This window comes from Hoplias malabaricus, chromosome 15, assembly GCF_029633855.1.
Source record: "Hoplias malabaricus isolate fHopMal1 chromosome 15, fHopMal1.hap1, whole genome shotgun sequence".
Classification (NCBI taxonomy): Eukaryota; Metazoa; Chordata; class Actinopteri; order Characiformes; family Erythrinidae; genus Hoplias; species Hoplias malabaricus.
The window spans coordinates 1888974-1913516 of record NC_089814.1 but is presented as its reverse complement, the minus strand read 5'-3'; the positions used below and the strand labels follow the sequence as shown (position 1 = coordinate 1913516).

The window sequence follows — 24543 nt, the reverse complement described above, 5'->3', positions numbered from 1 at the left end:
CACTTAAACACTCTGTGAGTGAGTTTGGGTGGCCCCTAATGGTGAGTGGTGAACTGCAGATTCGAAGTTTGGTCCTTCTGAGCTACCGTCCTTAAACAGCAGTCTGTGTTTTCCATGGTGCCTGTAGGTGCTCAGCTCTGTGTTTATTCAGAAATAATGATTAAAAACATGAGCTTATTTTATTGAGAGTTGAGTAAGGCAAATATGAGGTTCTATTTTCCCGCTATTTTCCCCTGGTCATTTGTTTTAATAGGAAATATTTGTGCTTATTGCTCAGCATGCTATGATCTGCAGTCACCACACCACATTGAAGATTTTAATAAAATTACTGTTTTGCAGGTATGTTCTTGTAAATATGATCATATTAATTTTTTTGTTAAATTTAGTGAAGATTGTTAAGCGTGCAAATATTTAGCCATTTTAGTACATAAAAGAGGTTTATGAGAGAGATTCCCTGTACGTCAACCCCTAGTTGTAATTCAGATGCTCTCCATCACCTTACAGACATGGTAGGACAGTTAGGTTTACAGCTTGGTGAATCAATAGTAGCTAAACTGATGTCAGTTGGGGTGGTTAACACATATAATGTGCCTCAGAACAGCACACACAGTTGTTCTCAGACAGAACAGCCTAGACAAGATATGCCAGAAGTGACAGTGCACCTGAAGTCAGAATCTGACACTTTCCGAGATGATAGTTCAGATAAGTGTTCCATCCAGGAATGGATCGACAAAACTAAAGCTTACTTGAGGAAGCAAAAGTGCCCAATTTCTGAACAAGCTGATGATATAATTAGCAGGTTGGCAGGGAAGGCAAAAGATGTTGTTAAAATTTGCCTAAGGAGTGATCACACTCTCGACATCAAGCAGCACCATGAGCTGATTTACACAGTTTTGCTTCAGTACTTCAGTGAAACGTCATCCTGCCTCCCACTTGCTGATTTTTATTCCACTGTACCAAAGCCCAGAGAGAGTCCAGTTGACTATTGGATTCGATTAAACAAGGCAGCCGACCGCGCAGATGAAGGCCTCTGGTGTCAAGGCGGACAAAGGAGAACATTGGTGAAGAAGTGGCTCGGATGTATGTGAAGGAGAACGTTGGTGAAGAAATGGTTCGGATGTATGTGAAGTATTGCCCTGATCCTGACCTAGCTAGCATATTCAAATGTGAACCCATTCATGAATGGAGCGCTAAAGATATACAGGGGAGGATCAACGATTATCAAAGAGAGCATAAGGTCTGTGGCAGTGCCAACCAGCATATAAACAGTCATGCTACTGCTGTACTTGGTACAGAGCTCAACACAAGTCTACACGGTCAGCCCAATCCAGAGCTACCAGCAGTTGTATTCCCATCATCCCGCTCTCCAAGTCAAGTGTTCAAACAGTCAGAGCCCAAGTTTACTTATTTCTCCAGTCAGGGTCAACAAAGCTGTAATCCCTGTTCTGCTACCAGTCAAAAGTTTTGTCCGTCTGAGCTTCGTTCCTTGCCTACTCCTGGTCTGGGTCAGCCATGTCATGATACGCCGACTATAGCACAGAAAACACAGCAGTTTGATGGTCATGTTTTGTCACGCATGATGGAGATGCTTGAAAAACTGATGGAAAGAGTTTCAACACATGAAGCACCTATGCTCAAAATCACAACAAAGATACACTAGAACCATTTGTCGGGTCTGCAGTGACAATAAGCACACTACTGTCACACACTTTATGTCAGTCCGGCTGTGTTTTATTTGTTTCTCTCCTGGACACACTAAGCTGAATTGTCCCTGAACAGCCAAAGCCTGAGGGAAACTAAGAGACCTGTATTTGGAGGGAGACAGTACAGGTCCCACCCACAACCCCCAAAATGTTGTTAGTCGGTCAGATTCTGAAACAATGTATACTTCAGTCAAAAGTCCTTATGGTGATTGCAGAACATGCATGTTGTTGGAGGATGTGACGGCCTATTTTACACAACTGCGAAAGTTGCCAGTTGTCAGGGATCACGGGGTGGACTGACGGAGGCGGAAACACAGATGAGGAGGCGGAACAAAGGCGGGACTAGGAAAACAACAAACAGAGCCATGTGCTGAGAGCGAGCACATTGCCGGGAAAACAGACATGACAAGACGAGGGCGTGACACCAGTACAGTACACCAGTACAGTAATGTTAAATGCCATGTTGTTGATGACTGCTGCAAGTTCACAATGAATGTTGTACTTTTGGGTTGGGGAGGACGACAAGTGAAACCAACATCAACTTTCAACTTGGTCATGGAAGTGTTCGGCATTAAAATGTCTGTGCCTACTTTGGTGGTCCCAGGACAGCACGATGAGCTAATACTGGGCACCAGTGTCATTAAGCACATCCTTCACAAGTCTAAACAATGCGAGAGTTGTTGCAAACCCCACACCAGTAAACTCAGATGAGTAAACTCAGAACTGATGAGTTTCTGTCCATGTTAGCAAGCCTAAACAGGTGGAGAGGAGACACAGTACCTGACAGAATTGGGACAGTTAGGTGTAATTCAGCCATATGTCTGGAACCTGGCCATGAGTACTTAGTGTGGGGCAAACTTCCTAAGACTGTTAAAGTGTCGCCTGGCAGTACTGTCATGTCTGAGCCAACTTCATCCTGTTCTGCTCCTAGAGGAATCATGGTGGCTAGACTTGATATTTCCTTATGGGGAGATAGGTGGGTACCACTGAAACTGATAAACACTACAGGCAGTCCTGTAATGTTGAGACGAAATGCCAAAATAGCTGACTTGTTCTCATGTATTGCAGCTGAAGATTTGGATGACAGCAGCACAAGTGTTCCTGAATTGGTTAGCTGTCCTGAAACTGTGTCTTCCAGGTCAGAGGGCGTACCTTCTCTTGAAGAGAAATTGAAATTTTGCGAGCAGGTCCCTTTCACAGTCTCAGCGTAATTATCCTGCACATCGGCTGGAATTTCTGGCCTTGAAGTGGTCATTATGTGAAAAATTTAGTCACTGGCTTAAGGGTCATGTGTTTTTTGTTTGGATGGATAACAAGCCGCTTGCTCACATAATGACCAAACACAAGCTTGACTGTTGTGAGCAACACTGGGTAGCTAAATTGGCAAGTTACAACTTTGACATCAAGTATGTGCCAGGGACACAAAACATAGTTGCTGATGCCTTAAGCCGTGTGTCTTTTGTCAGGGCTGGATTAAGTCAAAGGCTGTTTAAGGAACCATAAAATACTCTTCTTTCTGAGGTCAAGATGGTGCCTGGTGCTTCCATTCAGAATGACTTTCGGCAGGCAAGTGATGCTGACAGGACTACAAGCTGCAGTTGTCTTGCTCAACAGATGTGTGCTGGGTCTCATGTAAACAAAGCTTCTTTAGAAAGTGAGGATGTCCATGCTTTCCTTGATTCACATATGGAGTGGCATTTTGGTGCTAGAACCAGGGGTGTGATGTTTATAGATCACCTACCTCAGCTGGTGCCTTCAGGCCAGGATTCCTTGCCAGCATATTCAGAGCCAGAGCAGAGTGAGAGACAATTTTCTGATGGAGTGCTGTCTATACTTTACTTATACTTTGCTGTCTATATTTTATAGTACTATACTTTGTGCAGAGATATCGGAGACCATCTAGGAGAGAAAGGGTGAAAGAGTCTGCTGCCGTCATCCGATATTTGAAGCACTGGGAAAAATTCACGGTGAGAAATGGGATCCTCTACAGAATGTCATGAGATCCAGTGACCAAATCTAAAGGATTCCAGTTTGTAGTCCCCGAGTCTCTCCTCCCTGAGGTGTTAAAAGAAGTCCATGATCATGCTGGTCATCAGGTCTGTTTAAAAGCTCTGGTCTTGGTCTAGGCTGCGCCTAGATAGGGATGTGTATGTTCGAATGTGCCAGAAATGTGTAGTTAGCAAAACTGCTGAACCTGAAGGCAGAGCACCCTTAGAAAGTATTGTTTCAAGCAGACCACTGGAGCTGGTCTGCATCGACTTCTGGTCAGCTGAGGATGTGAACAACAGACCCATTGCTGTCTTAATGGTGACTGACCACTTCACCAGACTGTCGCAGGCATTTGCATGTCGGGATCAATCTGCCAAACAAGTCGCAAGAGTTCTCTGGGATAAATATTTTTGCATTTTTGGATTCCCTGAAAGAGTTCACAGTGACCAAGGTGCTAGAGAGCCAGCTAGTTAGTGAAAGTCTCTGTGTCTTGGGTGTGAAGAAGTCACACACTACATCTTATCATCCCATGGGGAACAGGAGCATTGAACGCTTCAGTAGGACTTTGGGCAATATGATCCACACGTTGACACCTGCTACAAAGAGAGACTGGCCTAGACACCTACAGACTCTGACCTTTGCACTGTGCACAAGACAACAGGGTATGCACCTTTTTATTTAATCTTCCTGTGGATGTTCTCTTTCTCTAAGTTCTCTGTGACCCCAGTGTTTCCAGCTATGACAAGTATGTGGAATCTTTGACTAAAACCTGAAGGATGCAGTACTCATAGCACAAGAGCATGCCAAAAAGACGCAGAGTAGACACAAGAAGATTTATGACCAAAAAGTGAAGGAGCTTAACATTGTCATAGGCAACAGAGTGCTGCTGGCAAACAAGTCTGGCATTGGAAAACAAAAAGTGGCTGACAAGTTGAGTCAACTGTATACATAGTGGTGGATCAGAATACTGACACGCACAGGATTCAGAATACTGCCACTGATCAGGAAAAGGTCGTCCATCGCAATCTGCTGAGGCTGGTGAACTTCCTTCTAGTTGATGTACAAAGCACACTGTCTGATCCAGTCTCACCATTATCTAGTTGTGACAGTGATGTTCACTCACATTCCGTGATGGGACTAGATAGATAGATAGATAGATAGATAGATAGATAGATACATAGATAGATACATACATACATACATACATACTCACTCACTCACTCACTCACTCACTCACTCACTCACTCACTCACTCAGGGCGTCATCCAAACTCAGCTGAACAGGAGGCCTTAGATGATAATCTTGAGAATGACACGGCTTCACTACTAGCATCTGAACCAGACTCTGAAGGAAGAACCCTCGATTGGGTCACACAGCTACCTGACATTTGCTCTCAGCCCATCAATGATTCAGCCCAAGCTAACAGTTTGAAGACCCCATCTTTGGAAGTTTCAGTTGATGATTTGTCTGATATGTCTTGAAGCTCAAAAACAACACGTTAAGCTGATAGCCCTGTGAATAGTGCAGATTTAGATGAAAAGACTGCCAATACAGTTCCAGCTTGCACTGATCAGTCACAACCACAGTCTCATGACACACATTCAGGTGACGCGAACACTGATCTACTTAGTCCTGCATCACACTCACAGGTTAGGTCTCAGTTTGGTTGTGTGGTTAGACCTGTGAACAGGTTAATCTTCACTATGTCTGGACAAGCTCTTCTTTGTGAAACTAAACACAATGCCCGTGCTATTTGTAGGTCAATGATTCAAACTTTTGTAGACCAGTAGAATTGACTTTGTTCTTCAGGTAATTTTATTAATGTTCAATGTGAGGTTCTGTTTTCCCGCTATTTTCCCCTGGTCATTTGTTTTAATAGGAAATATTTGTGTTTATTTGCTCAGCATGCTATGATCTGCAGCCACCATGCCACATTGAAGATTTTAATAAAATTCATACTGTTTTCCAGATTGGGTGAGAATGTGTGTATGTGCCTTTAAAAAGTGTTTGTGTTGAGGGTGTGTTAATAGGGGGTGAGTGTTTGTGTTGAGGGTGAATTAATAGGGGATGAGTGTTTGTGTTGAGGGTGTGTTAATAAGGGATGAGTGTTCGTGTTGAGGGTGAGTTAATAGGGGGTGAGTGTTTGTGTTTAGGGTGAATTAATAGGGGATGAGTGTTTGTGTTGAGGGTGTGTTAATAAGGGATGAGTGTTTGTGTTGAGGGTGTGTTAATAAGGGATGAGTGTTTGTGTTGAGGGCGTGTTAATAAGGGATGAGTGTTTGTGTTGAGGGTGAGTTAATAAGGGGTGTTGTTCCCTCCCCGAAGCACGGACAGACGCAAGTCGTTTTCTTTAACGGGTTTACTGAAGTCTTCTTCTTCATATTAAACCGTGAAAACTAATAATACACAGTATTAAACATAAAAAACCACCATGTTAGCATACGTGATGACAAATGATATAAAACAAAAATACAAACTGTACAAATACCTCGTTGGCTGCATGCTGGGAGAAGAAATCTTCTTAAACATTATTTTTCTTAATTCCAAAATATCCTATGACTTATATATTATAACCTTCATGAGAACATCTCTCCCCTGCGCCTAATGGAGCCAGCTGCACCCTTTTTCCTTCTTCCCTTCTTTTTTTTTTTTTTTTTCACGCCCAACCAAATCCCAGTGGAAGTGACAAAACAAGTCATTAAAGTGGCAACAGTAACACTCCCACCAAATCTCACAATCTTATTGTGGGATTTCTAACACTTGCTGACTGTTGCAGGTAAACTTGAAACTTTTAAACTTCAAACATTACTTCACCTGACCTTTCTCACCCTGTCATCTGACCCCGGGTATACTTCTGTTATTTGGGCCAGCTTCCAGTCATTGCGTGGGGCTTGGTCATCTTGTAACAGCACAATATCATTCACCTTCAAATTTCTTCTGGTTTTCTGCCATTTTTGTCTTGATTGCAAACTCAATAGATATTCCTTTTTCCATCGAATCCAAAACTCGTTGGCTAAATACTGTACCTGCCGCCACCTCTTCTTAAGATAAAGATCCTCTCTGATAAACTGTCCAGGTGGAGGTAAGATTATAGTGGACTTCATTGTAAGGATATGATTTGGAGTCAATGGTTCAGGTGAGGATGGGTCATTCAGAAGTTCAGCGGTAAGTGGTCTGCTATTGATGACCATCATACTTCATAAAAGAAAGTTCTTAGGGATGAGCTATCAAGTCTTTGCGCTGACTGGTTGAGAATGGCAGTGAGAACACTCCTAATGGTTCTAATTTGTCTCTCCCAGACACCACCCATATGACTTGCCGCTGGAGGATTCATTAGAAATTCGCATCCTAAAGCCTTCACCTTTTCTTCATCCATTCCTTGCATGAGTTCTGCAAATTCAAGTCTTGCACCAATGAAATTGGTTCCTTGGTCACTTCTAAGCTGACGAACATTACCTCTTATGGCAATGAATGCTCTTAGGACATTGATGAATGCATCTGTTGTCATATCATCAAGCATCTCAATGTGTATAGCTCGTGAACACAGACAGGTAAGTAAAAGTCCGTATCTTTTAACATCTTTTCTTCCTGCTTTTACATGTATAGGACCAAAGCAGTCTATACCGATGTATGTGAACGGAGGAGTTGTTTCCATTCTGTCTTTAGGTAAGTTGCCCATTTTCTGGTCTTCAGTACGTCTTCTGTACTTTCTGCACTTGACACATTTGAATATGTGCGATGATACTACACTGCTGCATCCTAGTATCCACCATCCATTAGCTCGCAGTTCACTGACACTGTCATTCCACGTCCTTGATGATATACTTGCTCGTGGAAGTGCTTGACAAGTAAGCTGGATATGTGATTACCCTTTGGAATTATTGCTGGATGCTTCACATGTGGATGTAAAGAAGCTTGACTTAGACGCCCCCCTACTCTCAGGATCCCTTCTTTGTCTAAAAATGGACTTAACTTGTACAGCTTACTGTTCTTGGATTTGGAAATAACCTTGTTTGCCTTCAAGCTCTTTATCTCATTTGGAAATTCTTCTTCCTGAACTAACTTGACAGTAGCAATTACTGCTTCTTTCCTTTCTTCTAAGCTCGTACTTTCATTGGTTTTTTGTTTTTCACCTTTGTGTTCTTTAACTAGTCGTTTTAATCTGGCCACTGCTTGAAATACTCTAGACCAGTCAGAAAACTTCTTAAGGCGGTCCTATTATGATCTGTTCTCCTTTGATTTGGTGCTGAAGACATGATTTTTGCGAAGTTCAGGTTCATCATCTTTAACTTCTCCCACCTTCCGTTCTCTGTCAGGCAATTCCCCTTGCCAGAGAAACTTTGGTCCAGTAAACCAAGTGGAGGTCGTAAGTTGTTCTGCTGTTAATCCACGAGAGGTGTAATCTGCCGGATTTTCCTCAGATGCAACATAAGCCCATTGTTCAGGCTTCGTGCTTGCCTTGATTCTTTGGATTCGATTTGCCACGAACACTTGAAACCTTCTAACATGATTATTTATGTAGCTGAGAACAACCGTGGAATCCGTCCAAAAGTATTCTTGCAAATCTTGAATTTCTAATTCGTTGCGTCACTGCATGTCACTGGTTCGAACTGCCACTACTGCTGCAGTGAGCTCCAGTCTTGGTATTGTTGTCACTTTGGTTGGTGTAACTCTTGATTTCCCCATCACAAGAGAGCAATGGACTTTGTTGGACTCACTAATAACTTGCATGTAACTACATTCACCGTATCCTTAGAAGCTTGCATCAGAAAAATGATGAAGCTCATATCGCTTGACGTCGTGGAAAGTTGAGGGTAAGTAGCATCTTTTAATCTCCATTTCAGACAGTTTTGGAAGGTCTCTAATCCAGGACTCCCACTGAGGTCTTAGTCTTTCTGGAAGTTCATTGTCCCAGCCAATTTTTTCTTTACACATTTGTTGGAGAACTTGCTTTCCAAGAAGTACGAAAGGTGCCATGAATCCTAATGGATCATACACAGAGGCAATTGTAGAGAGTACGCCTTTTCTTGTGAGTGGATTGATCTTCACTTGCACTCTGAACTTGAACAAATCAGAGGTGATGCATCACTCTACGCCAAGCGCTCTCTCCATATGAGGTAGGCTCAAGGTCATATCTTGATCCTTGACAGTGCCACGTTCTTCTTCTGTGATGGATGCCATCACATTCCTGCTATTGGAGACGAACTTGTGGAGCCTTAACTTGTGGAGCTGCCAAATGTTTCAGGCCAAAGTTGGCGCAGCCAGGTGACGAAGCTGCTCCAAACATGTGGACTTTCATTCTGTAGGTTGAGGGTGAGGTTTCCAGATTGCCGTATTCCCACCATAGGAATCGTAAGTAATCCTGGTCTTCCCTTTTAACGTGAAACTGGTGAAACCTTCTTTTCAATGTCACAAGTCACAGCGATAATTCCTTTTCGGATTCTGCACAGGACTCCCACCAATGTGTTTGTCAGATCGGGCCCGGTAAGCAGATGGTCATTGAGAGAAGTTTCTTGAAACTTGGCAGAACAGTCGAATACTACCCAAATTTTCCCTGGTTTCTGCGGATGGTAAACTCCATGGTGTGGAATATACCATACAGGACTGTTATTTATTTCTTGCTTGGGGACTTTCTCTGCATCACCACGTGAGATTATGTCATCCATAAAATTCACATAATCTTTGAAGTATGTTTCGTTCTTCCTTAGTCTCCTTTCAAGACAATTTAGATGATGTATTGCACACAATTGTTTGGTAGTTTTGGTCTTTCCTCTTTGAACGGTAATGGCATTTCATAATGACCATCGCCCTTCTGCTTGATGTTTTCTCTTATCTTTGACAGAAACTTGAGATCATCTTGGGACACAGAATCTTCTTCTCCAACTCTTTCTGTGAAGTCTGATTCGAAAACTTTTAAGGTGTCTGAGGGAGTAATTTCTATGATTTTGTATCTGTTCACATAATGCACTTCTGTTTTTAGATTGATACAGGGTGCAGTATGTGGAGCCACTTGCCTTACTACTATACGATGACTATACGATGATCCCAATGGCATCTCCATAGTTTACAAAGGGATTTCTATAGCCAACTATACTCCACCCCAAATCTGTGCACTGTGCGTAGGGCTCATTTTCTTTGCCAAAGACAACTTCTCGTGGGAACAAGGCTTGAGAGCAATTGTACCCTATGAGCAGACCCACTTCACAGTCTTGTAAAGGCGCCACATCTTCTTGGAGATGTTCTAGATGGGGCCAGGCTTTGGCAGTTTCACTAGTTGGGATGTGAGTTCGGTTGACTGGAATAAAGTCACGTGTGTAGGCTGGTGGTAAAGAGATCTTCTTATTGGAGTAAAAGCCGCGGACTTGTAGGTCTTTCATTGGTTGAGAGCTTATTACTGTAGTTCTTGAGGTCATAGTAGAGAGCTTCAACTTGACTTGTTCTTTATCAGTTTCTAGAGCATCAGCTACTTCTCTCAAAACAAAGGTTGTATCACTTTAAGTGTCCAACAGAGCACATACCAGTACCTCTTGTGCTAGCTGCTTGACTGATGACAGCCAGACAGGAAGTATTGCAAATGTCTGTGTATTGGCTTCTTCGAGGATTACTCTGTTTGAAGTAGCAACTATGGTCGTGTCCTTGAGTTGCATTTCTTGAAGCCTTTCTTTATTCTTTTCTTGACTTGAACTTGACTATTCTTGACTTGGATTTCGTTTAACTTGTGGTTGTCTTTGTTTTTCCTTGTCTTTGTCTTCATGCAAACAAGTAGGGTGCCGCCCATTCATCTTGCAGAAAGTGCATGTTTTCCAAGTCTCTTCATTAGAACTTGTTGTCAGTGTCTTTGCTTTGATGTTTTGATGTCTATATGTCTTTAGCTTATCAGGTTCACTTTGCTTTAATGACTGCAACGATGTCACTGGGTTACAGGCAATTTTTGCTTCTCTTGTGAGGAATTCAACAAACTGACTAAAGGAGGGGAATTCATTGTTTTTTTCTTCAATTTCAAGGACTTTCCTACTCCATCTTGCAATAAGCCAATCTGGTAATTTTTCAGTTTTCATTACAGTCATTTAAAATCTCCATTGCCTTAATGTGGACCATGGCAGCCTCACAACTGTGGAGAAAGTCGACAAACTCTCTGAGATCAAAGCTGTCTTTTGGACCAATCTTTGGCCATGTTTGGAGTTTGTCTCTGTATGCCTTTGCAACTGTGAATGGATTTTCATATCTCCTCCAAGATCTCCCATGCTGAAGCATAAGCAGATTCAGTTCCAAGCAGAAAGTGTCCTTCAAGTGCAATCTTAGCTTGACCACATACATATCTACGAAGGTAGTATATCTTCTCTTTGTCTTGAATATTTTTTGATCAATAACTGTTTTAAAGGAGAGCTTCCAATCACTGTACTTCAGCGGATCCCCATTAAATACGGATGGTTCAGGAACTGGGATTCTGTTAGCACTTAAGGTATCTGTCAAGACCTTGACCAGCTCAGGTGTGCTTTAATTTGTGGAGGTTATTACAGCTTGAGGGGCAGGAAACATAGGCAGGGGTAAATGCTTTGTGGGGCCCAACTCATGAGTTAGGATGTCCCTTGGGTTAGGATGTCCTTCATTTCCATCCAATTCTTGATCATACGCTTGCATTCTTGCCCGTGCAGCATTTAGTTCCTTCACTATCTCCAAATGCTGTATCCTTCTCCGTTTTTTCTCCAAAGTCCTTTGTAGAGCGTTGTGCTCTTCTTCAAATTTAGCTTTCAGCCCAGCTTCCTCTTCTTCTCTCTTTATTCTCCTCTTCATCTCTTCGGCTTCTTGTTCTAGCCGACACTTCATGGCAGCTGCCTCCTGGGCAACAAGCCTCCTTTTTGCTTCTGCCTCTAGATGCTGTATTTCCAGTTGTTCTCTTTCTTGTTCTTGTAAGACTTTTAGAACAGCTTGGCTTGCAGCAGCATCAGCGGCAGCTTCTTGCCGTTTTACAGAAGACTTGCTTGAATGCTCTGAGGCTTTTGGGATAGAAGTGACGGAAGTGAATTCACTCTTGCTTGAGTTCCAAAGAGCGCTTGAATCTGGCCAGTCTTCTTGTCCTCCTTCTGAAACGTTTCCACTCAGGTGGAAAAATGCTCTGGATACAATGAAGCTTGAAAACTCTACACACTGGTCTACCTTGCGGCGTGTGTCTTGGTCTGGAGCTATGATGCCATGTAGTGTGCACTGGAGGTCAGCACATAGGCATTTGACATCACCCATGATGTCGTTCAGAAGATTTTCAGATAAGGGCTCTAAGGACTGTGACAATTGATTCTTGGCGAATTTGGCTTGTATTCGCCATTTTTGATAGATGTAATTGAATCGCTGCTGAAGTGCCTTGATTTTGTTATCTTGCATTTCTTTGCCGTTCTCTGTTAGTTTGCGAATTCATTCACCACGTTTTGGATGTGGCACTTCATCTTGCTGCTCCTTCTCTTGTGGCACATCAGCATCTTCTTCCATTTGATCTTCTGAAAGGTCTTTATTTTCACTATACCTAACATTGTCCTTTACCTTGGGTGTGGACATGCTTGACTCTGCCATTATCAAAAAATTACCTTTAATGGAATGCCTGAACGTGAAATGAAAATAAATCTGAAGTGTGAATAAATCCCTGTGTGAATTACTAGCTCTCAATGTGCAAGTATCTCTTATAACTGTGAATGTCTTATAAGTGAATATGTTTGCTCAGAAAATAATGTCATAAGCTCTAATAACTAATTCAAGCAAAAATGAATATTTCTTCATGTATTTGTGTTTCTTGAATGTGTATATCAGTTTAACAGAAATTATCATTAGCAAAAATGATCAATATCTTAAAACTCAGATTTCACCTCAGAAATGTAAATAAGCATCTGTCCCCTTCATACACATATTCTTAACCAAAATAGCAGATAGCCTTCACTTGTTATCAAAACACACTTTACATTGGAACCTTAAACACAGTGGGAAATTTCACCCTTTGACTTAAATCTTTAAACTAAGCTTATAGCAACCTTCATGGCAAGATTTAGTTCACCTTAACTTAGCCAATAAGTTGCATTCATCATCCACAGTTTTCAAGCATTCACATGAATCCTTCAAGTAACTCTTATAGAGCCCTCTTCTTAGCCTACTCTCATCAGTGTACAAGTAATTAATGGCCCTTTTTCATGTTGCTTATACAGTTCGTGTGTTTACGCCTTCAACCACGTATATGTGCACGACTTTCACTCATCTGCCTGTACGGATAAACGCTCGCTGCTCCGTCGCGACCGCGTTGAGATTAGCTTGCTAGCTATCGTCTTACTGTATCGGCCACTCGAGTCGATGGACAGTCCGAGTTTTCACTGTTGTTCCCTCCCCGAAGCACGGTCAGACACAAGTGGTTTTCTTTAACGGGTTTACTGAAGTCTTCTTCTTAATATCAAACCGTGAAAACTAATAATACACAGTATTAAACATAAAAAACCACCATGTTAGCATACGTGATGACAAATAATATAAAATAATATAAAACAAAAATACAAACTGTACAAATACCTCATTGGCTGCATGCTGGGAAAAGAAATCTTCTTAAACATTACTTTTCTTAATTATATATATTATAACCTTCACGAGAACATCTCTCCCCTGTGCCTAATGGAGCCAGCTGCACCCTTTTTCCTTCTTCCCTTCTTTTTTTTTTTTTTTTTTCCATGCCCAACCAAATCCCAGCGGAAGTGACAAAACAAGTCATTTTTGTTAACATTAAAGTGGCAACAGTAACAAGGGGTAAATGTTTGTGTTGAGAGTGAGTTAATAGGGAATGAGTGTTTGTGTTGGGGATGAGTAAATAGGGGATAAGTGTTTGTGTTGGGGGTGAGTTAATAGGGGATGAGTGTTTGTGTTGAGGGTGAATTAATAGGGGATGAGTGTTTGTGTTGAGGGTGAATTAATAGGGGATGAGTGTTTGTGTTGGGGATGAGTTAATAGGGGATTAGCCTCACCCAGTGAAAAGATCTCCCAGAGTAGGATTCCGTATGACCACACGTCGCTCTGCACGGTGTAGACGCACTCAAAGATGCTCTCAGGAGACATCCATTTCACGGGCAGGCGAGCCTGGATTAAGCAATCCCAGATTAATTAATTATCAGTCTCTGTTTTGAATCAATGCTGGTGTTACAACTGTGCCTATATGTTTCTTGCCCTGCCTGTGTTTCCTGTGTCTGCCTGTCTGTCTATACCTCCATGTCCCTAGGTGGTGCTGTCCCTGAACCTGAAAGCTGCCATCTAGGAAGTTACTAAAAGGGAGGCAAAAAAGAAGAGAGAGAGAGCAGAGCATAGACAGGAGGAGAGAGATCCTATGTTTGGGCTAAATGGTTTTGTTAGTTGTGTGCTGACTATTGTATAGTAGTGTATAGAGTTCTGTGTGTTTGCCTCAGGTTTGATATACTGTGGATGTACAGTGTGTAAATAGTGTCTTGGTTTAGAAGGAGGGTAAGTGCCATTTTCTTTGGGGTCCTTTTTTTTTTAATTTAGGGGCTTAGGTCAGTTGCCTGTCCTTTGTTTGATGTTTGGTTTGTTTAGGTTAGCTAGATACTGGGTGGAGTAAGAGCCTTCAGTTTGTTATTCTGGCCTAGCTTACCCCTGGAGGGATGGCTTGTTGTATATAAAAACTTGTAAATAATTTTAAATACATTTTAAACTAAGCAAAGCATTGTGTTTTTCTTGTACACTGACATTGTATCATCCAGTTTTTTTGGCCGTTTGACAGGAACGTAACCGCTGAATTTAATGCAGTAACATGTCGTCCCCGATTCTAACTTTCCCTGAGTGAGAGTGATGCTCCTTCATTACTACATTATTATTCCCGGTGATAAGTATTGATAATGGATGTTACTGTATGTGTTGTGTGTTAATGAAGCTGTAAATGAACCCTCAGTGGAAATAAACAGGAGCTGGTTCAAAACGTACATTTCCCCTGACCACATAGCTGGAGTCGTTCACAATGTCCCGCGCCAGGCCGAAGTCACAGATCTTAGCCACGAACTGTTCATTCACCAGAACATTACGCGCTGCCACGTCTCTGTGGATACACTGCACACAAACAAAGAAACACACACACACAGTAAATACTCTCAGCTCTTTATCACTGCACCCTGCAGCTCAGAACAGGCAGAACAGAGCGCAGCACTGAGGTGTGTTTGGGCTGCAGCAACTGGAGAGGGAGGGATTATTGATCACTTATTAATCAGATTAATCAATAGATCAGCTGTGGTGTTTACGTTTTTGGAGGAGAGAAAGTGCATTCCCTGAGCCACGTGAGTGGAAAATCGGATTAAATCATCCAAGTCTAGCGTGGTGAGGGTCTCTGGAACTCCGCCGCACCACCCTATAATACACACGTATGTAAATTAGTGCTCCATTACATATGAATATGCATATGCAAATTAGCTGTACATTAAAGAGCCCATACCATAGCAAAAGTCATTTACAATCCAGACTCAAACACAAGACAAGAGATTTTAGCCCCACCCATTCAGGTCACAACAGCATAGCCTCGCCCACTCAGACTGAGTGTAGCCCCACCCAACTCAGTCTACAGCAATGTAGCCCCACCCACTCAGACTACAGCAATGTAGTCCGGCCCATTCAGCATTTAGCAGTTATTCCTGCTGGTCATTAAGAGCATTTCACCACGGTCTGTTTTTAAATTAAGTGCAGCCAATCAGAAGTGAGTATGTAACCATTTTTAAATATTTGTTTTATTCTTTAGGATAAAGAGAAGGCCTCTGGGGGAAACCTGATCCAGAAATGAATGGTGTGGACTCTTTAACGTGCTGATGATGATAAACAGAGAAGAGCTGTGGCCTCACCCTGTGGACAGTGTTTATCTCTGTGTCTTGACATGTCCTGATAACTGAGAGAGGACACACAAACTTTAAAACAACAACAACAACATAGAAAACAGCAACAACAAAGACAACAAAAACACTGGAAGAGTTATGTTCTGTTAGAGTCTCTAGCACAAACACAGCATATCCTGTTCTAACAGTGCTTTATAAATGTATGTTTAATGTGTTATTAAGGTGTTATATGATGTACACCACTCTTCTCACTGTGTAATTACACCGCAGTACCAGTGTGTAAACTGTGGGTTTCCATGGTGCTACTGTAATGTTCTTAATCAGATTTAAGGTTCTACCTCTCATTGTTGTATCGTTTGATGTGGTTCTGTGGTTCTGGAAGGTTCTTATAGAGGTTATAGCCCCCTTGTTCCTGTAGAAACGAGTTGAGAAATGGTTCTGCTCTTCTTCGCAGGAAGTTCAGCAGATCTCCTTGACTGCAGTACTCTGTTATTAGGAGAACCGGACCTAGAACCAGAGCTGAGAACATTACCCTCAAAGAAACAGCAGGGTTCTCTAATGTTCACTCTTTTATATTTAAAGGTGCAGTCAATTGTTTTTATGCTGCACACATTCTCTCGCCCCTTTCACACTTCTTTGTTTTTAGTTTCATTTTTGTTGAATAAAATGAGATTTTTAAAATTGTGATTTCACAACAACATAGTCAATGTAACATGATGAAAGGGTGGAAAAGGTTTGAATTCTGTATTAATTTTGTGTGTTACACAATAATCCTTTAATACTTATTTATACACTTCATTTGCTTATTTGTAAATATTATTTCTGCACTGTTTTCTATAAAAGTGTAACCAACTTATTCTCCACAGAGCGGGTCACCCACAAGGGGCGGTCAGGCTTAAAATAGCTTTAATTCAGAATCTCTAAAACAGCTAGGTGTTTCAGAGTATATGGCTGTTTCAGAACATGAAGAAGAGTCAGTGGAGGGAATTGGTCAATGGCTAATGCTAATGACTGTAAACACAAATGAAAATCTCACCATGTTGATATTCATTTTATGTGTATTGTATAAAGACTGTTAAATAGACTAGTTAATACGATGAAATAAGTTATACATATTTTAATAAAAAAAAACATTTATACAGAAACTATAAATATAAATATTGTATGTAAGTTATTGAACTGGACAGTGGCTAATGCTAATGCTAGTGCTCTGACCTCCCTGTGTGCAGGCCCCCAGCAGGTTGACGACATTGGTGTGAGATCCGAGGTGACTCAAGATTTTCAGCTCTGACATCAGAGCCTCCTTCTCCTCGGAGTGGGCACTTGCTGGAGTCCAAGGTCACAGGTCAAATTCAACATAAATAAAAATCCAAGAAACATCTAAAAGAGGAAAATAAACTGTTCCCTACAACAGAACATCTGCAGTGTATTAATCAACAAAACCCCATTTCCCTAAACATTAATTCACTTGAAGATTTATTTAACAAGAAAAGCTCAAAGTAAATATTTCCAAAGTTGTCTCTGAACACCTGAATACAGTCCTGCACACGCGCCGTTCTGCTGAAACAACCATGGACTTCCCGAAAAAGATGTCACCTCGAAGGCAGCCTACGATTTTCAATATTATTATATAATTCTCAATATAAACCTCCACCTCAGGAGAAATTCACACAGACATAGGTCACGTCCCCTCCCCCCTCGCCCAATAATGAGAGTTGCGGCTTTTGCACCTGTCTCTGAGAACAGTCTGGATCACCCTTTTCACTTTTACCAACAATCCTCTGACCACAGAACATGGTTCTACTGTCTTCTGTCCTCATTAGGCAGATTACTGAGCCACTGTATTTAAAGAGCAATGATGTCATGGCTTCTTCCCGCCCACTGCATGTGAATGGTGTTTACTTCCCTCAGCGACTAGTAGAAGATTCTGCACTTCGTGATTTTATCATGATTTTAATTATATTTGCTTGGGAAGAAGAGGAAAATAGATGAGGTTTGTACTTGCAGTGCATTATGGGATTGCCTTCACATTGAGGAACAGTTTGATGCTGCCTTAAAATTCAGATTAAGGTATTTCAGTGTATTTAAGGTGTCTGAGAATTGGGAGAGCCCAGGTGTCTGGAGTGCACTCACTATGGCGTAAAATGCTGTGTGTCAACAGCTCACTAGGCTTTGGCACCTATATTTACAAAAAACTATAAAATCATGGAAATGGGGTTTGTGCTCCTGTTGGTTTACACTAGACGTTAGAACATTCCTGTGAAGATCTGGTGGAATTTCCTGAGAGCAGCTACATTCACTGAACCTCGAACCTCATCTTAAAGTCTTTCACTCACATTTCAGCATCTTCACTGCCACATGAGAGACCGGCCGGTGCTTCTCCAGCCCCAGCGCTGTCGCCTCCACCACCTTCCCAAAGGCTCCAGCTCCCAGAACCTCACCTACAGTGGAGAACCACATTAACACCTCAACAGAACTCCAGGCAGAGCCTTCAGCTCTCAGATTGACCAATCAGAAATGCTGCCTCTGTGTTGTATCCCCTGACACATTTGAGACAGAGGAACCGACCAATCACAGCTCAGTTTACTCTAGTGGAGCCATGTGAAGAACATCCTAGAGGTTCTAGATGAGTGTGAATACAGTAGGTTTTAGATAAAGGTAAATATATGTGATAAGTGGGAATTTGGGTAGTGTAGGTCCTAGATATGTGGGTGTATGAATACTATGGGTTCTATATAAATTAGTTCTACACAGAGTGAGCTTTACCAAAGGTGAGTTTATCTCGAGGAAACTCCCACTTGCTGTTGTATGGAAGCTGGTTGGCGTCAATATAAGTGTAGTTGTTCCCGTCATTGGCCTCGATGATCTTCCACCTGATCTCGTACCTGGGCTTCTGCCAAGAAATAAACAACTCCTTAGATACATGGCCAGAAACCACCTAGATACCATAGCAACCACCTACCATCACCCTAGCAATCACTTGGATACCATAGCAATCAGCAAGGATCACCCTGGCAACCACCTGGTTACCACATCAATCAACTACCACCACCCTAGCAACCATCTTGATACCAAAGCACCCACCTACCATCACCCTAGCAACCACTTGGATACCATAGCAACCACCTACCATCATCATTATCAACCACCTAGATTCCATAGCACCCACCTACCTTCACCCTTGCTGGAGACCATAGTAACCACTAAGGATCACCCTGTCTACCACGTTGGATACCATACCAAACTCTTTATTTCATGCTAGCAACCATCTAGCAACACCCTAGTAACTACTTGGAATTCCATAGCAACCACCTCTAGCATCACCCTAAGAACCACCTGGGATACCATAGCATCCAACTAGCAACACACTAGCAACCACATGAATTTTCATACCAACCACCTCTGTTCCAGACAACCACCTGGGATAATATAACAACCACCTATCGTCACCCTAGCAAACACATGGGATACTATAGGAACAACCTAGCAACACTCTTGAAGCCCCCTGGGAATCCATTGCATCCACTTGGCCTTAACCTAGCAACCACCTGGGATACCATAGCACCCACTTAGAAACCACTTAGCAACACCCTAGTATCCACCTGACATACTACAACAAGCACCTAGCCTCAACCTAGCAAACACTTGGAATACCATAGCAGCTTTATAACTGCCTTGTTCCAGCACTGTCCAGGTGGATACTGACCAATGCTGGAGGTAGAGGCCCAAAAATTGTAAAGCACTCCCAGGGTCTAAAAAGACTGTTGGTGCTGTCACCAACTTGGGAACCATCTAAAAAACCATAGCAACCAATGGACAGACTTTTGGACACTGAAGCGATTACACAGAAACATACCTGTTTCCATTTAAAGACACAGACTCCGAGGAGCAGCAGCAGCAGAGCGATGATCACCGTCAACCCGCCAAACACCAACCGGAAATACTCTGGACTCTCAACTCCAGACATGCTGTTCTGAACATCTGAACGCACACAAACACACACACAGAGGAAAATCATGGAATTCCACATGTTTGTACAGTGTGTGAGAGATTGAGTGAGTGTGTGAGTGACAGGGTGACTGTGTGAAAGAGTGTTTGAGTGACTTTCTGAGTGTGTGAGTGACTGAGTGAGTATGTGTGTGACTGGGTGATTGTGTGAGTGACTGGGTGAGTGAGTGTGTGAATGTGTGAGTGACTTGACGAGTGTGTGAGTGACTGCATGAATGTGTGCGTGACTGGGTAAGTGAATAGGTGAGTGTGTGAGTGAATAGGTGCTTGTATGAGTTCCTGGGTGAGTGTGTGAATTACTGAGTGAGTTACTGGGTGAGTGTGTGAATGACTGGGTGAATGTATGAGTTACTGGGTGAGTGTGTGTGTGACTGGGTGAGTGTGAGTTACTGGGTGAGTGTATGAGTTACTGGGTGAGTGTCAGAGTGACTTGGTGAGTGGGTGAGCAACTGAGTGAGTGGGTGAGTTACTGGGTGAGTGTGTGAGTGACTTGGTGAATGTGTGAGTTACTGGGTGAGTGTGTGAGTGACTGGGTCAGTGGTTGAGTTATGGGGTTAGTGAGGGAGTGACTGAGTTTACGTGTGAGTTACTGAGTGAGTGTGTGATTTACTGGGTGAGTGTGTGAAGGACTGGGTGAATGTGTGAGTGAATGTATGAGTGTGTGAGTTACTGGGTGAGTGTGTTTGTGTGACTGGGTGAGTGTGTGAGTGACTAAGTGAGTTTCTGAGTGACTGTGTGAGTTACTGGGTGAGTGTGTGAGGGAGTGTATGAGTGACTGGGTGAGATTTTGAGTGTGTGTTACTGGGTGACTGTGTGACTGACTGTATGAGTCTGTGAGTGACTGGGTGAGTGTGTGAGTGAGTGTGTGAATGACTGTGTGAGTGACTGTATGAGTGTGTGAGTTACTGGGTGAGTGTGTGAGTTACTGGGTGAGTGTGTGAGTGACTGGGTGAAAGTGTGAGTGACTGTGTGAGTGTGTAATTTACTGGGTGAGTGTGTGAGTGACTGGGTGAGTGAGTAAATGAGTGAGTGAGTGACTGGGTGTGTGTGTGAGTAACTGGGTGAGAGTGTGACTTACTGGGTGAGTGTAGTACTGACTGGGTGAGTATATGAGTTACTGAGTGAGTGCGTGAATGACTGGGTGACTGATTGAGTGTTTGAGTGACTGTATGAATGTGTGAGTTACTCGGTGAGTGTGAGTTACTGAGTGAGTGGGTGAGTGTGTGAGTAACTGGGTGAGTGTGTGACTTTCTGGGTGATACTGAGTGAGTGTGTGATTGACTGAGTGAGTGCGTGAATGATTGGGTGACTGATTGAGTGTTTGAGTGACTGTATGAATGTGTGAGTTACTCAATGAGTGTGAGTTACTGGGTGAGTGTGTGAGTAACTGGGTGAGAGTGTGACTTACTGGGTGAGTGTAGTACTGACTGGGTGAGTATATGAGTTACTGAGTGAGTGCGTGAATGACTGGGTGACTGATTGAGTGTTTGAGTGACTGTATGAATGTGTGAGTTACTCGGTGAGTGTGAGTTACTGGGTGAGTGTGTGAGTAACTGGGTGAGTGTGTGACTTTCTGGGTGAATGTAGTACTGACTGGGTGAGTATTTGAGTTACTGAGTGAATGTGTGAGTGACTGTTTGAATTTGAGTTACTGGGTCAGTGTGTGAGTTACTGGGTGAGTGGGTGAGTGACTGTATGAATGTGTGAATTTATGGTTGACTGTGTGAGTTACTGGATGAGTGGGTGAGTGAGTGAGTGAGTGAGTGAATGAGTGATTGGGTGTGTGTTTGAGTGATTGGGTAAGTGTGTGAGTTACTGGGTGAGTGGGTGTGTGTGTGAGTTACAGGGGGAGTTTGTGAGTGAATGGGTGAGTGTGAGTTATGGGGTGAATGGGTGACAGAAGTGTACTTACAGATGTCCTCTGTGTAGAAGATGTCCCGCTCCTGTCCGACCTTGTTCTCCGACACACACTCGTAGCTCGTTCTCAGGGTGAGGTTCTCCCATGGGAGGAAACTCTCTGCAGCTGGTGAGAACTCATCCACCGGCTCCAAAGGGAACTGCGGCGCGAACAGCGCCACCGTGGACGAGTCATTAGTACTGCACCTGAACACAGCACCGGGAAAAAAATGACCACCAGCCACTTTATCAGAAATACCTCCTCTCTGTCCACTTAATCAGAAACATTCCCCTCTCTGGCCACTTTATCAGAAACACCCTCTCCTCTGGCCACTTTATCAGAAACACCCCTCCTCTGTCCATTTTATCAGAAACACCCCCCCCCCCCTCTGTCCACTTTATCAGAAACAGCCCCCTTTCTGGCTACTTCAGAATCAAATAAAATTTGTATACTGCTTTTTACAATTGATGTTGTCAATAAGCAACTTCACAGAATTCCAGTAAAAACAAAGTTTTGACATGAAATGTAAAAATATAAAGAATGTAAAGACTGTAAAAGCCCCAGTAGAGTGAGGCCAGGGGCGACAGTGGCACAGAGAAACAACCTCAGAGCTGAGGAAGAACGCTTCGGAGGAACCAAGGCTCACACAGGGGACCTATCCTCCTCTGGTCAATCTACTGGTAACAGTTAGGGGTCAGTGAGAACTTCAGAGTAGGAGCAGCTCCGAGGCCAGTGGTGGTGGCTGGAGCGTGGAGCAGGATCTCGACAGTCATCCATCAGTGTCCAGACGGACAGGTGGGGGTCGTTTACTCAGAAAAAGGTAGAGGAATGGAGTTAGTTGTGATCTGTTTGGCTGAATGTAGAGCAGAGAATGTGAACATTTCCAGAGTGACTAATGACTTCGGCTGATCTGACTATGACAGCTTTAACTAAAAGGAGAGAACCAGAAGGACACCAAACCTGAGTGATCGCGTGAAGCGGCGGGACGACACCAGCGTCTCAGTTTACTATAATTCTCTGTGTCCATGGACCCCCCTGGATCTGCCGCCTTTATCTATGGGGGAGCATTAACTACCAAAAGATAAACTAAACTAATGAGTTTTTAGCCTTGATTTGAAGAGTAGAGTCCTGAACATTTCTGGAAGATCATTCCAGAGTTTGGGGAGCTTTATAAGAAAAAGCTCTTCCCCCAGCTGAGGCCTTCTGAATTCTGGGAACTATTAAAAGTCCAGTACTCTGTGATCTGAGTAAACGTAGAGGCTCATAATAGGAAATAATTTGTAAAATGTAAGATGTAAAAAAGCTGTTCTAGTGTTAACTGCCTATGTGTTGAACAAATGATAAATCCGGGCCAATTATGACGCCAAGATTTTTTGCTGCTGAACCAGGTTTAACTGGAAAGTCAGCAAGATTTAAAATTAAACCTGATTGTTCATTTCTGGCCACCTTTGGACCCAGAAGCAGGGCCTCTGTTTTGTTGCTGTTTAAAAGGAGGAAGTTACACAACATCCAGCCTTTGACATCTTTTACACAGTCCTCTATTTTCTTTAATCTGTGTCTGTCATCGGGCTCGGCTGAAATATACAATTGCATGTCATTTGCGTAACAGTGAAAGTTAATGTCATGGTTTCTTATAATTGTGCCTAGTGGTAACATGTATAATGTAAAAAATAACGGTCCTAAAATATGGCCTTGTGGAATTCCAAATCTTCCTTTAGAAAAATTGGATGATTTACTTTTACGAACTGATAATGTTCTGTTGAGTAAGATTGAAACCATAATAGGGCTGTCCCTGTGAATCCAACCATGTTTTCTAACCTTTCTAGGAGAATATTGTGGTCTATCGTATTGAAGGCTGCACTGATAACAGCTGGTAGTACTTCTTTGAGTAGTTTTGTGGGAATTGCGTTGTGTGCAAGTTGTACAGTTTGTGGAGGTGATAATCTTCTCTAGTTCCAAATGTGGAAGTGAGTAAAAAGCTTCAAGTCTTTCGTTTACAATCAGGTTATGTTTTATATCAGTCACATCAGATAACAGTCAGGTCAGGTTTAATACTGTGGGTTGAGTTTGTTATCTAATATTCTCAATTTTATTATTAAAAAACTCCATAAAAACCTCATAATTAGTTGTTCAGAACCTGCCTGATTTATTTGTAGTTCTGGAAAACACACTAAACAGTGTTGTAGGATTACAGGCCAGGCCTGAGTGAGCTTTAGTGAGGGCATTTCTATACTCCATAAGGCTGTCCTTCCAGGCAGAGTGAAACACTTCCAGCTCGGTTGATCGCCATTTCCACTCTAGTTTCTGTGATGTTTGTTTTAAGGTATGGGTTTTATCATTATACCATGGGGCAAGCTTTTTCTGTCTTATACTTTTTGTTTTAAGTGGTGCCACATTTTCTAAAGTAGGTCGACAGGTATTTTCTAAGTAGTCAGTTAGTACATCTAGCTCCATTGGGTCTGATGGAGTGGGAACTGGGATTGATAGTTCTGGGAGGTTTTCCATGAATTGCAGGGTGGTAGATGGTATTATTGAATGCTTTGTAGAATAGTGAGGGGACGTAAATATATTATGGAGACGTAGCTCATATGAAATTAGGTAATGGTCGGAGATTGCTTAAGGTTGTGGTAGGATATTAATTTTGCCAATGTTAAGACCTAGTGTCAAAACTAAGTCTAAAGTGTGACTACAGTAGTGTGTAGGCCCTGTTACATTTTGAGTAATACCAATAGAGTCTAGGATTGAGGTAAATGCCTTTTTAGTGGGTCATCTGCCTTCTCAAAATGGATATTGAAATCTCCTACAATAATAACTTTATGATTGAACACAGCTAGGTTTGCAGTGAAATCACTGAATTCTTTTAGAAATTCGGAGTAAGGCCATGTTGGTCTGTAAATGTTACATAATAAAATGTGTCCTTTTTTGTGACTGGATTTGTAATAATGGTGGAGAAAACAGGGCTATGCACATAATTATAGTCTACATAGGTGGCTTCATTTAGTGCTGAATATTCATTTGGTCTAACCCACGTTTCCGTGAGACAGAAAACATTATCACTTATAATATCATTTACGATGACTGCTTTGAGTTTAGTGAT

The 24543-nt window shown here is 42.4% G+C and overlaps 1 protein-coding gene across 3 annotated transcripts in view; it reads right to left on the bottom strand.

Annotated features, from left to right (window-relative positions):
• Positions 1-24543, bottom strand: part of csf1rb (colony stimulating factor 1 receptor, b) — a 43347-nt gene that overhangs the window by 5859 nt on the left and 12945 nt on the right. For all 3 annotated transcript variants that reach the window (XM_066645980.1, XM_066645981.1, XM_066645982.1), the window contains exons 8-17: positions 21462-21652; positions 19398-19522; positions 18308-18434; positions 17878-17982; positions 16757-16867; positions 15880-16048; positions 15551-15594; positions 14960-15066; positions 14649-14771; positions 13682-13793 (exon numbers count right to left, since the gene is read on the bottom strand). In XM_066645980.1, coding sequence (XP_066502077.1) covers positions 13682-13793; positions 14649-14771; positions 14960-15066; positions 15551-15594; positions 15880-16048; positions 16757-16867; positions 17878-17982; positions 18308-18434; positions 19398-19522; positions 21462-21652 — 1214 coding nt within the window. The remainder of the gene's footprint in view (positions 1-13681; positions 13794-14648; positions 14772-14959; positions 15067-15550; positions 15595-15879; positions 16049-16756; positions 16868-17877; positions 17983-18307; positions 18435-19397; positions 19523-21461; positions 21653-24543) is intronic.